This window comes from Herpailurus yagouaroundi, unplaced genomic scaffold (assembly GCF_014898765.1).
Source record: "Herpailurus yagouaroundi ecotype Mexico unplaced genomic scaffold, PumYag 142, whole genome shotgun sequence".
NCBI lineage: Eukaryota > Metazoa > Chordata > Mammalia > Carnivora > Felidae > Herpailurus > Herpailurus yagouaroundi.
The window spans coordinates 21202320-21219531 of NW_024412397.1; the positions used below are offsets into that span (position 1 = coordinate 21202320).

The 17212-nt window shown below is 40.3% G+C and overlaps 1 protein-coding gene across 4 annotated transcripts in view; it reads right to left on the reverse strand.

Moving 5' to 3' along the window:
- CUNH18orf54 (chromosome unknown C18orf54 homolog) overlaps nt 1–17212 on the reverse strand; it is a 62697-nt gene that overhangs the window by 7393 nt on the left and 38092 nt on the right. For 3 of the 4 annotated variants that reach the window (XM_040478780.1, XM_040478781.1, XM_040478778.1), the window contains 2 exons: nt 6167–6274; nt 4893–5005 (listed from right to left, as the gene is read on the reverse strand). In XM_040478780.1, the coding sequence (XP_040334714.1) occupies nt 6184–6274 (91 nt within the window). In that variant the 3' untranslated portion in view covers nt 4893–5005; nt 6167–6183. Of the gene's footprint in view, nt 1–755; nt 987–4072; nt 4280–4774; nt 5006–6166; nt 6275–17212 lie in introns of those variants that run through there. The other variant, XM_040478782.1, reaches the window with a different exon arrangement.

Here is a 17212-nt window from a genome sequence, read left to right on the forward strand (position 1 = left end):
TGTTTTGTTTTGTTTTGTTTTGTTTTGTTTTGTTTTGTTTTGTTTTGTGTGTGTGTTGGTGTTTTATAATCCTTGTAACTCCTACAAAAATATACTCTGGTACTCATACTTACCAATACTCTCCTAATAACTCATTTTTTTCCACTTCTCCCTATAACATCAGATCCAGGATCTACTGTGAGATAAATCTCAAACCCTCACTAGACAGACTTCTAAATTTACCACAGAACCCCTTCCAGTTGCCACTCACAGGCCATCGCCAGTTCTTCTGATCACCCATTTGTGTTGTCTGCATCTACATCTGGCCCTCTCCCTCTACACCCAGCAGGATGCACAGTCCCTCCATGATCGTGTAACTATTTAGAGAGACCAAAAGTAGCTTCCCTTCAGGAAAACCATGGGCTTCTCTGCATTAGGTTAGGAAAACACAATTACATCATCCGTAGCCAACTTTTCCCTGGAGGAGCTTATAGCTTTTCAGGGATGTAAATTATAGTAATTTTTATTAATGCTATCAAAACTATTTGGCCAATTCAGTATAGTTTCCTACAGAAGTCCTTCATAAGGAAAGTAAAAGGTAACTCAACTTCAATACGTTTTATGTCTTTAGCAGGAACTCAAGTTATGCTCTTGAGTCTATTAGCCAACTCCTACCCTACTGACTGCCACCCTAGAAACACAAGTACTCCTGCTTTCTTTGTGCCTATGTAAGGCATACCTTCGTGCAGGGATTTGTTTCCAGCAGTGGTACAGACCTTAAGTGACCTGGAAGCAATGTCTTCAGGCATCGAAAAAAACACATCATCAACATCCAGGGTCTGAAGTTCATCATGTGTGGAAAAGAAGAGCAAGAAAAAGCAGTCTTCGTCCCCCACATTCTTTATCCAGTGCAGAGTATTCTGAGGGAAGAAGATCACTTGGCCAGCTGTAACATTGTACGTGGTAACTACACCACCATCGTCAACCACCCCAATCCACGCCGTCCCCTGAAACATAAACAGAAAGTACATGCAACACCACTTTAGAGGAAAGTCTCTCAAACTTTTTTCATTACCTCTCTTATCAGATCACATTATACTTCTTTTACTAATCAATTACCACCCTATGACCCCATGAAATTTTAACACTACAGATGCAGTAAATCTGTAAACTGTACGTACATACTGCGTATGTGGTATACACATATTTGTGCTTTGTACATAAAAAGAGTAAGTTTTTTTTTACCTTCCAAGGACCAGCTTTTGCCCCCTTGGGGGTAATATCGCCCCCATTGAGAATTGGGAGTTCTAAGTTCATGCTTCAGAGTTTGAAAAGACTTCCAAGCACATGGATGTTCACAAGTGGTCACAGTGACATACATGTACATTATGCATATGGATGCAAGTGAATTTTCTAGATAATAGGTCTATATACAATTTTAACAATAATACTGATAGCAATAACACAGTGCTTTTACTGTGTGTCCAGATATTCTTCTCAGCACTTTATCTGGCTTACCTCCATTGTTCCTTGTATCAACCCTATAAAGCAAATACCATTATTATTCTCACTTTATAGATGAGAAACTAAATCTGGACAGAATGTACAATTTCCCCAAGGTTCCTCAGCCAGTCGATGGCAAAGCTGGGATTAAGACGTAAGCAGTCCAGCTCCAAAGTCTACACTTCTTTAAATTGTGGTAAGAACACTTAACGTGAGACCTACCCTCTTAAGTTTTTAAGTGCTCAATACAGTACTGTTACTGACAGGCACAATGTTGTAAAGAAGATCCCTAAAACTTAATTATCTAGCCAAGATATCTAGAAGAAGAGACTAGAGTGATAGTTGCCAGAGGCTGGGGGTGGAGGCAGAAGTCTACACTCTTAATCCATATGACACCATACTTCGATTCCACTTACACAAAATCCTTTTTCTCATTCTCTAATCATTTCCCCAGCATTATGTTGCCAAGTAAGTAGAGAAGGTAACATTATCTCTTCCAGAGTTTTACCAGAAACTCCTGGTCATTAGGGAAGCATCCACAAGCAGTCTTTACTGTGTCTGCACAGACATGTACAACATGTTCCAGACGGGTATTAAAGATGTGGGGGAAAGGTGAACCTCTAAAGAGCTCTTTCCAGGTCTACAGGTGGAGAATAGCAGAAGCGTGTATCTAGTCACATCACCGAACCAACTACTCCAGGCACAGAGACAGCACAGTGTCCGATGGGACACACACCGCAGGGCCATGCACACTGGCCACCCCACTGCACAGCTCCTCTCAGGGCCACTCCTCCCAAGGTTTTTGTGAAAACACTCAGAAACAAAAGCAACTTCCATGGGTGGCTACAGAGTAGAGGGACTTCCTTCACATCCTACTGACTGGTTCCTTACCATGTGAGTGATTGGTCCTACCATTTTCCTGGGACCTAAACAATATTCTAGCCCAAACTTATTTCCTATGGAGTTGAATTCTTTTTGTATTTTTGTAATTAAGATATAATTGACTTACATTTTATTAGTTTCAGGTACACAACATAAAGATTTGATACTTATAGATACTGTGAAATGATCACCACCAGGCTAGTTGTAACATCCATCACCCTCATTAGACTTTCATCTTATGATGGGAACTTTTAAGATCTACTCTCTAAGCAACTTCCAAATTTACAATACAGTGTTATTAACTACAGTCACCATACTATATATTACATCTCGTGATTTACTAATTTTATAACTGGAAGTTTGTACCTTTTGGCCACCTTCGAGCCCACAGGTAGAAGCTCAGATTATAAACTTTCTCTGGGCTTCCAGAACAGCAGCCCCAGACTGAGCTGGAGTCCAGGCCTGTTATTCACCAGAACATGTTCCACATTAATCTCCCTAGCTTGGGGTTTGTTTTTAAGGGTCCCCTTGCATCTATCTGCCTCTCCTTCCTCCTACCACTCTGCCACTACTCAGCCAAAGCCATGGAAACTAGCCTTTTGGAGACTGTTCTCTTTTACATATTTGGGATGTGTGGAAAAAAGACAAGGAGTCAGAAGACATGGATTTTGTCCCAGGCCAGCCAATAACTACAGTTTATCTTCAGAAAACTTAATCTATCTGAGCCTCTGTTCTCTCATAAGAAGTAAGAAGTGTTTGATCTCAGGGGCACCTGGGTGGCTCAGTCAGTTAAGCATCCAACTTCGTCTCAGGTCATAATCTTGCAGTTTGTGGGTTCGAGCCCCGCGTCAGGCTCTGTGCTGAGAGTTTGGAACCTGGAGCCTGCTTCAGATTCTGTGTCTCCCTCTCTCTGCCCCTCTGCCACTGACACTCTCTCTTTCTCAAAAATAAATAAACATTAAAATTTTTTTTTCTTTTTAAAAGAAGTGTTTGGTCTCAGATGCAACTCTAATCTCTCTTTCTGTTATAAATTCTAAGACTGAATGAATTATCAAGTATAAAAAAGGAGTTTTATGAACAACGGAAATGTGTCCCGTAAGACTGTCTGATCTATTAAGAAGATCAGCAGGGCAGGACCAAACTCTGAAAGTGCCATGAGCACTTAGTCACTACAGTTTCCCCAGTGCTTGGAATACAGAAAGCAACAATACACACGTTTCAGAATTCATGAATTATTTGCAATTCAAGGGAGAACACACATTTTACCTCCAGCTCTATCTCAGTTGACTTCCAGACAATTCTACAAAGTGTGAACCACAAAAGGACATCCCATTGGCCTGATCTTAGGGACTCCAGGCTGAAAATCAGCAATCCGCTTTTTTTCTTTAGAAGAAAGCTGCCGTCTCTTTGATCATTAGATCAGAGCTACCAGTTTTAGCTTTGGCTCAAAGGATGGAACAGTGATCTCATTTTAACAACAGCAGATGAAAAATGATTGGATACTGAAGAAAAGTTCAAAGTGATGCCAAGAATAATTACAACAAACAGGTTAATGCTTGAAGGCACTGCTAACTGATCTAACTGAACACACAGCCAAAGCCTGGATGCCGTCTGTCACGGAGTTAAGAAGGCTCTGCAACAACGAAAATAGCTTGAGGACACAGAGCTTAAATACTCGGGTGCAGCATGCCGGGCAAGCTGGTTGTACCTGTGCAAGATAGCCGTGTTCGTTAGCATTGAAGTGCCAGTGAGGGGCCCGGAGGCCATTGCTTTTTATCCTCAGGGTCCCCAGAGTCATGTGTGATCTCTGACTGTTCAAGCTGCTGCCAAAAGCCTCTTCTTCGATGCTGAGATAGTCTTTGACATCGTTCCTATACCGGGCCCACTGGATTGCACCACCGGGGAATTCAAACACCTGAAGAGGCACGAGCAAACAGCCATCAATCAACATGGAGGCCATCTGCCAAGGAACACGAGGCCTCTGTGGTGTACAGAGTAAGAGGGAGGCAAAACAGAAAAGGCAGTGGTGGTGAGGCAGATCCTGGAGCCCCAGAAGGGAAGAGGAAGAATGGGTCTGAAGACTTGGGGGATGACAGCAGTGGCTTCCAGGGCTGTCAGTCTAGTCCCTGCGAGACATGAAAAGAACACCTGTCTTGACGAGGGAATCGAAGCTTCGCATGTGTCTATCTGCAGTTCTCCCCTCCGGCCCGACATAGAGCTGTATCTACCACAAAAATTCTCTGCCTCGAGCCCATCAACCCAACTTCTATGCTTCTTGCTGCCCACCTCCCCTCGGCTAGACGGCCCCCCACTGGTTCCTTCCAATGAGGAGGGCACAAAGCTTAGGAAACTCTGTTTTGAAATCCCCTTTACAATTGAGGATTCTTTTTCCTAAATGTATGATTCATACCTTGGACTTAGGTAAATGGTTAAGAAACTGGAATTTTGGATCCACAGCCTTTTGCACTATAGGAGTTGTTTGCAGAGGCCGGGCTTCGAGTCCTAAATGAACTTCTGAATGTGGCTGAGAGTTCTGAGTATAAACCAAGGAAAGTATCAGCACTCCTACTGCGGTGGTGATGGAACAGGCCAAGAGACATACCAGGAAAATGTTCATCAATGACCACTGCCTCTTCTTTTCCTAAGAGAAATTATGAAGCCATTATTCTCTACTCTTGATGCATTAAAAGTATTGCCTCCTTTCTTAATTTGGTTTATTTTTTTCTTTTATTTAAAAAAATGCATGTGTGGAATAAATATACTCAGCAAAATAATACATTATAAACACACACACACACACACACACACACACACACACACACATCCCATATACCTTGCTGACACCAAATAAACAAGAAAAAAACTAAACATATGAAAACCTGAGGCACAGAATAAATTCCTAGGAAAGCAAGTAGCCAGTTAAGTTTGTATATCAAATGTATTCCAGCACAGCCAATTAGTCCCTATTTACCAGGTTCTTCACCTGAAAATTAAAAATGTTATAAAGACTATTTTCTGTGAACTTTTTAGTTCCAGAATGTACATATGCATTTACATGTACAGGTAATAAGCATGAGAAAAGTAACATACTAGTAAACAGGTCTGAGAAGTCTCAGCCTCTTTGTCCCTCCCTCCTTCATTTAAATAGCTTCATTAAACCCCTTCCTTCAGTGTATTACCAGTATGAGTTACTAACCTATCTACCAAGTCTGAGCACAATATTTCCATGCATTTCCATGTTACTACTTCTTGGTTTCACATCACAAATATATGCTAAAGCGAACAGTATCAATTCTGTGAGTCTAAATCCACATTACTGAAAGCTGTGAAGAGAACACATACCCTAACATTTGGATCAATTTGCCCTCACTCCTCTGACCACTACAATGGCATTCGTAGGTACTGATGGTCCCCTGTCCACTGTTCTCTGAATTCCTTCTTCTCTGAGCAGGCATATCTTTGATTACTAGCAACTCTGACATAGATGTGAGTACATCAACATTCTTAAATGATACACTTTACATAGCATAACCATGTATCAACATATCCAGTTTAACATTGTATCACGACATTATACTGCACCATAAACAACTCTTTATGGAGGCTTAGACCGTTACAGAGCTAATGCAGCTGTGAGCTAAGAGTTTATGAGAGAAAGCAAATCAAGAAATGCTCAGAGCAGGAGATGTAACCTTTCCAAAGAGGGTTACTTGAGGAAAGCTGGTCTAAAGAGGGATTCTTTCCTAAGGTCCGCATAAAGGTTGGCGGTGAGCTAATCTCAGGATATAAATCTTCACTTTACCATTCTGAAGATGGTGTTCATCTTCCCCGCAGGCAAAGTATTCTGCATGGCATCTTCATGCATTTCAAATGCTGAGTTGTCCATTCACAGAAACAAGCAACCAATTCACTGAAAAAGAAAAAGGGGAAGAATGTAGCTCTAGCACATGGGGAGATCCCTGAGAGGTGAAGAATGGTAATTCTGAAGGAAGGGAGTCCTTATATACAGCTGAAAGGAAACGAAATAAGGAAGCTGTCTCTTAAACTATAATCTTGGTTAAAAAAAAAAAAAAAAACCCTAGAGAGAATTGCCAAATTAGAGTCCAATAAAACACTTCCATTGGTCCTCAACTCTTTGCCCACTGATGACACATACACAGATAATGATAAATGACATTTATTTCCTTCTCTTGCTACGTGCCAGGCACTGTCCTAAGTGCTTCATACATACATTCTGCGATTTAGTTCTTATAGCAATTCTATCAGGTACCATGAGTCTTCCCATTTTGTGGATGAGGAAACTGAGGCATGGAGAGTGAGTGTAGTAACTGCCCAAAATCATATAGCTAATTTTAATGTCAGAGCAAAGCACCCTTGAAGATTTTTCATGACACTGGTTTTTGGCAGTTTCATGGTGGGTGCTTAGTCTAGTGCAATCTATTTCACCCAAATCAGTCCTGTCTCTAAATAGTGGGACTGATTTTTCCATGTGGTTTCTTGAAGAATTTTGTTACAGTTAAATCTTCATTTAAAATTCATTTGCATCATACTTCCTGGTGATGAGTGGTAGCCTGAATAATGCAAAAAACCACTCCTATAATCCACAAAGTAGTCCATCCTTCTTTCCTATCTTCCTATCTGTATTCTTTCAATAAACATGACTGCATGCCTACTATATTCCAGACTGTCTGCCACTCCTGTATAATGGCACGAGGCCTTGGAATAGCTCATAATCTAGCAGGAGAAATGGAAAGCAAACCATTACCAAAGACTGTGCTGTGTTATGCTAGAAGTATGCACAAGACTCTCCTGCAAGGAGAGAGAAGATAGTGATTGTGTCTGATATGGAACTCCTCTGAAGTCATAATTCTGAGCTGAGCCTTGGAGTCCCAACACGGTTTCAGCAGAAAGGCACAGTTAATTTCATTCTATTCCATATTTCTAGCTTGTCTATAAGCAGCTCTGCAACATTCCATATCGTAAAAATGTAAACCCTCTCTGGGCCAGGCAGCTCAGGATCCAACAAGGATGAGGGTTGTCATTATGCTCAAGTGATGGAGAGTTGACCCTGTGGCCTTCCTATCACAGCTCATCAAATGTAAGATGCAGCCCTGCGTCATACTAATTTAGCCTCTTCCAGCCAAGACATGGAAACTGGCACTGATTTTGAAGCCATAAATTATTTAAAACAATTGTTTTAACTGTGGGGCCAGTAAGGTGATGCCATCTTGTTTTCAGGGTACCATAAAACACAATGTTTTCCTGTTGGATTTTCCCTGTGCATTTGTTAGCTAGAATCCATTCCACACCTCAACATCTCTGAAAATGGGTTGTGTCTTGCAATGAGTGCTCTCTAAGACTCAGTGAAAGTTTGCCGCTTTCCTTGGTCTTATCGACAAATGGGATACTACATGAAATCTTCAAAGCAAGTTTTACACGATTTTGTATTTTTCTGTTTTTCTTTCTTGGAAGTATGAAAACACAGTCCTCTGTCACCTCTGGGAGCTACACTTAGCATTTATTTAAATGGCAAGACAAGCAAATCATCCACCAAGCTATGTGAAAACTCACTTCAGCACTAAACCAGAAATGCTGCGGCTGGATGGGGTCCTTTTGATCTTTGCAGATAAGAAAACGGGGGGCCAGAGAGGCTAAGTATTTTTCCCAAAGTAACACAGTAAGTCACTGGCAGAGCCAAAACAAATGCCCAGCTCTCCCACTTTCAGCCGGAGATTTTCCTGTTTCTATTTGCTGCAAGGGAACATCATGCCTTTGATATATGTACACATAGTTCAAGGTGAATTGAAGCAAAACAGTGGAAAGCAGGAATAGTATCAAAATCATGCTAAGACATGTGAATGTTAACTGGGTGGTGCAGCCCAGAGACCCCTCAGTAGTGGGTATGCTAGCCATTCACACCACCCACAGAAGTGGGGTCATTTCTGCTGGACCAGAAATGCTTGGCAGCCCAGGAAGAAAGTAGGCAGAACTGCAAACTGAACCAGAGTCTGCAAATAGCAGCCAAATCACCAAGCAGTTCTACAAAGAGAAGAACATTAGTGACCCCACTTTTCCAACAGCCCATTTTTTGCAATACACCTAATCCCACGTGTAATAATCACTTGTAAACAAGTGCCATACTACTTATATGTGGTGGGCAAAGACAAACATGGGTCAATATCTCAAAATTGGAAATAACAATTAACAAAGACATGCCCCATACTTTTGTTTTGACTTCAAAATGATTAAGCTAGTGTGCCTCCAAACATAAACACCTGCAAATATCTCCTAAGGTTCACTTACGCTGTCAACTATAATACTTGCCCAATTCAAACATGACTAGGAAATGCAAACATTTTTATTCATCAGTGGCCAGGTTTGTACCCAAAAGATTTAACCATCTCGAGGGCACAGGCACTGAGCAGTCAGAACAGGAGTCGTTAGTTGCCATGATCACTACATGAATGCGTGCTAGGTGAACATCAGCCCTGCCCATAGTTACAACCAGAGCACGAGTTTATAGAGGAATGGTGAAGAGTGCACATGCCGGAGCCAGACCACCAAGGTTTGGATCCTAACTCTGCACTTATTAGCTGTGTGACCAGGGCAAGCCATTTAAACTTGCTGTGCCTCAAGTTCTTCAATCATACATTGGGGTTAGTAATGTTGCCTTCGTAAAAGCGTGAAAGGATTAAATGAGTTAATATACATAAAGCACTTAGCACAGTGCCTGCATACAGTACATACCCAATTAATGTCCGTCCGGTTCCTTTTAATAAGTACAAGTAGACTCACTGTAATACCTATACTTTACCATAGCATAAGGACACTTGAGCTCATAAACCATCTATGAGCCCTCATAATAATTCAAATTACTACATTCTCACCTGTTACCCTGAACAATATATAAATTGTCCTTATTTTTAAAATTAGAGTAAAAAGACCTGCTTACATTAAGCTAGTAGAATTTTTTTTTTAATTTTTTTTAGTGTTTATTTATTTTGAGACAGAGAGAGAGAGAACAAGCGGGGCAGGGGCAGAGAGAGAAGGAGACACAGAATCTGCAGCAGGCTCCAGGCTCCGAGGTGTCAGCACAGAGCCCGATGCGGGGCTTGAACTCACAGAGCCGTGAGATCACGACCTGAGCTGAGGTCGGACGCCCAACCGACTGAGCCACCCAGGCGCCCCAAGCTAGTAGAATTTTAACTAAAACCCAGGTTTTCTTACGGACATCCCAAGGAGCTTCCTATCTGGACCATATCTAAGTACTACAAAGCAGAAGCAATATAATCTTTTATATTCTTTTTTATATTTATATTCTCTTTTAACCCCTTCATCTTCTTCTAATCTACTTAATATTATTTAAACCATGATCACTTTAATTTCCAAACTGGGCAGTGCTGGGAAGAAGGCAGGAATCTTTAATATCTATCAGTAACCATCAGATATCTAACAAAAATCTGTTTTTTTTTTTTTACTTAAAAAAAATGTTTTTAATGTTTATTTCTTTTTGAGAGAGAGAGAGAGAGAGAGAGAGAGCATGACGGGGGAGGGGCAGAGAGAGAGAGGGAGACACAGAATCTGAAACGGGCTCCAGGTTCTGAGCTGTCAGCACAGAGCCTGATGTGAGGCTCAAACTCTGAAGGCGAGATCATGACCTGAGCCGCAGTCAGACGCTTAACCGACTGAGCCACGCAGGCGCCTACAAAAATCCATTTTTTAATGTAGGAAATAGAAAATCACCATTAAAATATCAAAGTAATAATTGCTGCAGGCAAGATCCCTCAATGGGTGCTAAAATTACTGGTTGAAAGGTTAAGCTGAAAACAGAACATTTCTATATTCCTAAAGTATCTCTCCTAAATACTCGATAATTACACAAAAGGGCAGATTGTGAGTTCAGCGTGGAGAATCCTGGGATGCACCATCCTGGCCAAGTGAATAAGGTTAGCATCATCTGTGATATATGCTGACATCATATACCCTTGGATATGATGCACCAAAAGGGCAGATTATCTCTGGTCTATGGTAGCCGTCCTGGAAATGCATTACCCTCAGTCTAATCACGAGAAAACATATAACAAACCCAGAGTGACATCTTACATAATTACTGACAGTAATTACTGACTCTTCAAAAGTGGCAAGGTCATAAAAGGCAAGAGACTAAGGAAACATGACAACTAAACGGACTGGATCCTGGAACAGAAAAATGACATTATGGGGAAAACTAGTGAAATCTGAATAAGGTCTATAAGTTCAGCTAATAGTATTGTGCCAGCTTTTGAAAGCTGTTCTATGGTTATGTAGATGTTAACCATTCAGCGAATATCTGCAATGCCAAGGTCTGAAGTGTATGACTATCTTAAAATAAAAAGGAAAAAAGAAGAGGAAAAAGGAAGGAAGGAGGGAGGGAGGGCAGGTGGAAGAGAAGAAAGGAGGAGGAGGGAGGGAAGGCAGGAAGGGAGAGGGAGAGAAAGAAAATCCTCAAAAATAACCATTACCTCTTTTCCTGGGCCCAGACTAGTTTATATTTCCCAACATCCTTAGCAGTTAGATGTGGCCATGTAACTGAGTTTTAGTCAATGACATATGAGCAGAAATTCTATTCCAAGCTAAGACAAAAAAAACAAAAGAGAGTATGCCCCCACCATGCCCCCTCTGCCTTCACCAGCTGGATGCAGAGAGAGCCTGGGGATGGCAAAGCCACGAGAGGGAAGGAGCCTAAACCCACAGTTCACTGTGTACACAAAACCCACTTACCAACCAAGAACTCTCATTTCAAATTCTTGCATAAACAAATAATAAAGTTCTGTTCTATTTCACCAGTATACATCTGGGCAGTCTATTTGTTACCACAAACTAAAACAAACATATTTATATCTCCAGCCATTATTCTCACTAAGGTTTGCTGCCAGGTTTATTTTTTAAATGTTTATCTCCATTCCAAGGGCTAGGAGCATACGAATAATAAATTTGGCAAGTGTTAAGAGCTGCTGATTGCAATATCTATCAAAAAGATAAACTGAATATATATTAAGATATAACTCTTCATTAAGTGACTTGAATTTATTTTCCTGGAACACATCCAATCATAAAAGAATACTATTTTACTTAAACTGGGCCAACTAGAGCTTACATGACTAGCAGGGAAGTTCTAGGTTCCAATAAGAACGTTTCCCCAACTTCCTCCATCTCCAGGTTATCTGCCTTTTAGAATTGCTCATGTGGCGTAGATTGATAAAACAATGTTGAGGAATTCTTTCTGATTACTTCCTTTGAAATCTCTACCAGTAACAAGAATGAGCAATGTCTTCATTATGTAAATGTTTCTTATCTGGTGTTCAACTTCCAGATGACCACTGGCTACCACAGATACATGAGGATGTACTATAAACCTGACACTGCAGAGATCACAAAAGTCATAGATGACATAGGTCCTTGCCTCAAAGACTCTACAATATAATGATTCATTCCAGCTAACAAATGCACAAGGAAAATCAAACAGGAAAAACCTAAAGTTTTATGGTACCCTGTCAATGAGATGCGGAAATCACCTTACTGGCCCCACAGAGAAAAATTAAGCAATTATTTTAAATATTTTATATCCTCAAAATCAATGCCATCCATTTAAATTCCAGATCTTAATGGAAAAAGGCTCAATACATACTCCCCCTGCTCCCATACTCCACCATTATCCATTCCAACAGGTTCTCAAGAAGAACTCTAATATTACAGGAATTATGTGGGTATGAGCTTCTAAAATAATTGTCAGAGACCATTGGGAATGATTTCTGAACTTGTGAAATTAAGAAAATGAAAATATTCAGGACCCATGGGTGGCTTAGTCAGTTAAGCCAGTCTGACTCTTGACTTTGGCTCAGGTCATGATCTCAGAATTATGGGATTGAGCTCCACTCAACTGAGCTCCAGGTCTGCGCTGGGCCTGGAGCCCGCTTAATATTCTCTCTCCTATCACTCCAGCTACCACTTGTGCTCACTCTTTCTAAAGAGGGAGGAAGGGAGGAAGGGAGGAAATGAAAATGAAAATATTCTATTCATTCAATTCTACATGACAATCTGATCTTGGACTATTTCCTTAACCTTGTTAAGTCAGTTTCCTCATATGGATAAAATTAAGGCTAGACTAAAGTGACTTAAGACAGTCTAGCTCTACACACTTGAATTGAGGATATAATTATTTTGAGAAAAAGCATTAGACGGCTAGCTTCCCGACACTCCCATTTTTTCAAGATTTCTTGGACATAATGATTCAGGATATTCAACATTGCAGTTATTTTTCCCCAAATAAGTTGTTTCATATATAATTTATAGTGCCAATCTAAAAACATATTAACAGAGAAAGACAACTTCAGGAAGGCCACTGAGTGATTATATGAACAAAAAACTAGCTGAGTCCAACTCCAGAAACCATTACAGCTGAAGGGGACCAAATTTTGCCACCCCAAGATATACTCTTTGGCTTATTGATTATTTTAAGCTGGTTATTTTTTTTTTCAACGTTTTTATTTATTTTTGGGACAGAGAGAGACAGAGCATGAACGGGGGAGGGGCAGAGAGAGAGGGAGACACAGAATCGGAAACAGGCTCCAGGCTCTGAGCCATCAGCCCAGAGCCTGACACGGGGCTCGAACTCCAGGACCGCGAGATCGTGACCTGGCTGAAGTCGGACGCTTAACCGACTGCGCCACCCAGGCGCCCCAAGCTGGTTATTTTTAAGAAACAGCAGCAATGAGAGAAACTCTGAAAACAAAGTAGAAGTTCCCCTAAGGGAAATATCATTAGTTAGGGTGTTTCTCCCACCTTATGTCAGAAAGAGGGGAGAAGACTCAATCTCAAGAAACTCTTATCAAGAAGGCTTGGGCTTAAATCTGCATAACAATCTTATTCTTATTTACTGGGTGTGTCCTGGTAACTTCCCATAAACGACTCCCTATTCCAGCATCTTCTTTTATTTTAGCTGACAATGGTATTTAAGATGATGGTTTTGGCCATTATGGGAGTTACTTACTTTTCCTGAGTCTCTCCCATATATGCTGGAGGTAAAAGTGTTATTACAAACTTTTGCTTGATTTTTCTCCTGTTAATTTCTGTTTCATGTTAATTTAATTCTTAGACCAGCCAGAATAAACTTGAAAGGCAGAGGAAATGTCCCCCCCCCCCCAACAACACAGCTCAAATCCATTCAATTAACAAATATTAACTAAATGCCCCATATGTGCCAGGTGTCATTCTAGTTGCCTGGGATATACCAGTAAATGAAAATGACAAAATGCCCGGCCCACATGTGGGTTACATTCTAGAAGAGGATCAGAATAAACAAACAGATGAATAAAAAGTGGTAATTCACATTCTACATTAGAAAATGATAAGTGTTATGGGGAAAAAATAAGCAGGGAAAGGCAGAAGTGTGTGGCTTGGGAGGGAGCAATTTTAAGAAAGAAGGTGATCAAAATTTCCTAGTAAAGGTGGGGCGCCTGGGTGGCGCAGTCGGTTAAGCGTCCGACTTCAGCCAGGTCACGATCTCGCGGTCCGTGAGTTCGAGCCCCGCGTCAGGCTCTGGGCTGATGGCTCAGAGCCTGGAGCCTGTTTCCGATTCCGTGTCTCCCTCTCTCTCTGCCCCTCCCCCGTTCATGCTCTGTCTCTCTCTGTCCCAAAAATAAAAATAAACGTTGAAAAAAAAAATTAAAAAAAAAATTTCCTAGAAAAGGGAGGCTCAGTTTTATTGGTACCAAGCTATGTGCCCATAGAAAAGGAATATAAATTGTTTCTTTCTTACTCTTAGGGTACGTGGGTGTTGGTAAGGGGGAAAAAAAATTCAACAGAGTAAATTTGAAGATCTAATTGGCTTTATTAAATGACTCCTAAATAGGCAGCATCCCATCTGACAAATAGAGGGGAGCTTCATTGAGAAAAACAAAAGAAAGGTTTTTTACAGGCAGAAAGGGCATTTAAAAAATGAAGGAATTGGGGCACTTGGGTGCTCAGTTGGTTAAGGGTCCGACTTCAGCTCAGGTCATGATCTCGTGGCTCATGAGTTCGAGCCCCACGTTGGGCTCTGTGCTGACAGCTCACAGCCTGGAGCGTAGCCTGCTTTGGATTCTGTGCCTCTGTCTCTCTGCCCCTACCCTGCTCACCCTCTGTCTCTCTCTCTTTTTCAAAAATAAATAAATATTAAAAGAAATCTCTTAAAAAAGAAGAAATTTATTCACAAGGACTCCATCCTTTAGGCAAGGTTCCTAAGGGGAACCAAAGGGGTCCATAAGTATATTTCCTAGTCTTGGCCAGGAAATTCCATGCTGATTGCTTAAAGGTTACATTCCTGAGGGGTTGAAACTACAGTCAGGTTAGATATTAAGTCTTGATTTACTGACTTGGGGCCTTAACCTAAGGGATACCATTTTGGACCTGTGGTTTTCTTTTTTAACAGTCTGAACTTATGTAGTCCATAAACTTTGATCCTATGCCCCCCCCCCTTTTTTTTCTTTTAATTCACAAAGGAAAAAAAAAGTTGAAATTATTTCTTAAAAAACAACAAGCCTTCAATAGCTACAATTTCATCTCCTGTGTGAGCCCTGAATATCTCTGAACAGCAAGCTCCTTCTGAACATGCTTCACTGTTCTTCCCCATTCACCTGCCAAGTGCCACTTCCTTGTCCCTTCTATCTACTCTAACACCCCAGAACTAGGTAAGTGCTCCTATAATACATTCTCAGAATACCCTCTATGCTTCATATGAAGTTCTCATCTCAGTTCATGGTAAAATTATTTGTTCCTTGAATGCCTCCACTGCCAGATTATAGACTACACAGAGCAGAGACGCTGTCATCAAAGCTTAGCATAATACTTGGGGCATTTAGTAGGCCTAAATGAATGAATTTATTCCTACATGATCTTTACATTCCATACACTCATATCTCTTCCCCGAAACCATTACCTACTAGTGACCAATGCACCCACCATCAGTCTCCCCCTATCTTACCCTTCTAGAATGTTAAATCGGGGGAAATCTAAGCAGTCAATTAAATCATATACAGAACAGTATTAAAAAAACAAAGCATGAGAAAACAGGTATGGTACAGCAATGTGATGAGCTAAATAAGAAACATGAGTGTGAACTCATGTATGCATTTCCAGCTCCGTCGCTACTAACAGTCCAATGACATCTGTAGTATCTGTACTTTTGCCCTCCATCCACTCTCGTGTTCTCCCCTAGTGTCCAGATTTTGGTCCCTAATACACTTCTCTGCCATGAGGAACAAGAACTCCTGATTCCTTGAAAAGAGGTTATGACTAGATCATATGGCAGGAAAAAATAAGAAGGGTCTGGAACATCCTTCTGTTTCCAGAAAGCAATCATGTTTTCGAGAATGTCAACACAAAGGAAGATTTCAAGAGCCTTCACGAGCCAGACTGTGATAATTTCAGCTTCAAATAAATTCTGTTGTGGTTAATTGAAATATATGGAACCTGTGAAATGTTCAATGATACTCTAAGTTTACAATGATACTCAAAGGAAAAAAAGTAATATAAAAGGATAAATAGAATGTATTCTATATTTTTGTAAGTAGAAGAGTAGTAATATATAGGGATCTGTTTATTCTACTAATAATATGTTTATAAATTATACATATGTACTGGGGTGCCTGGGTGGCTCAGTGGGTTAAGTGTCCAACCCTTGATTTTGGTTCAGGTCATGATCTCACCAGTTCGTGAGATTGAGCCCTGCATCAGGCTCCACACTGTCAGTGCAGACTGCTTGGGGTTCTCTCTTTCCCTCTCTCTCTGCCTCTCTCTCTCTCAAAATAAATAAACTTTTTAATTAATTAATTAATTATAGATATATACTTACTTCTCTGTAGATACCACAGTAAACACAGGGAAAGGAACAGTGAGTGAACTGAGTAATCCTAGAGCAAGCAGATACTATACCCAAACCAAGAAGGACTGAGAGCATCAATGGTCACATCTAGAACTAGAAGAAAGAGGGGCTCAACAGTTAATCAGTACATGTGCTTACACACAATTACCAAGTAAAAGAAGGGCTCACCTGTGGATTCCAAAGGGCTAAATTAGATAAATTTCTAAAGAGAAGGTATAATTACAGAACCAATGTTCATCTCACAGGAGAAAAAAACAAACAAAAACTTCTAGATGGTCCTACCAACTATGATAAAATCCTTGAAGGAATGCATACATTTTTTAAAATGCCAACACACCACAGCAATAAATATAACAGGACAGTGGCTCAGGCACTGTGGTTGTAGGCTACCACTAAGGCTGTAGGGATTCAATATATACTTAGAGAGTTACTCCTCAATCCAATATTACAGAAACATAACTCTAGTGCAGGGGTCAACAAAAAAATTCCTATAATGGGCCAGATAGTAAATATTTTAGTCTTTATGGTCCAAGAAGCAGAGGTAAAATCAAAGATATTACATAAGTACACTTACATACCAAGAAAGAAAATAAACTTCAATGTTTTGATAAAATTAAAATATAATAATATGTATAATTTTTATAACCAAGTCTATTAATGAAGAAAATTGAATTCTTTGGAGGGAAATAACATTTTGCCTCATTGGGATCCAAAGTTAATGCTCCTTATCATCAAAACCAATTGCCAATGTTCATCTATTAATGCTGACCCATATGAGATTTTACATACTTCATTTTTTAAAGCATCTTTTCACACAGTTAGTGACACACACTGATACTGCTCTAGAAGCAAATTATTTTAGTTGAGCATATTTATCATTTGGGAAGCATTTACAGAATTTTATGAGTTTCTTCACTTGATATTTTCCTTTTTTAGTGTGTCCTCACA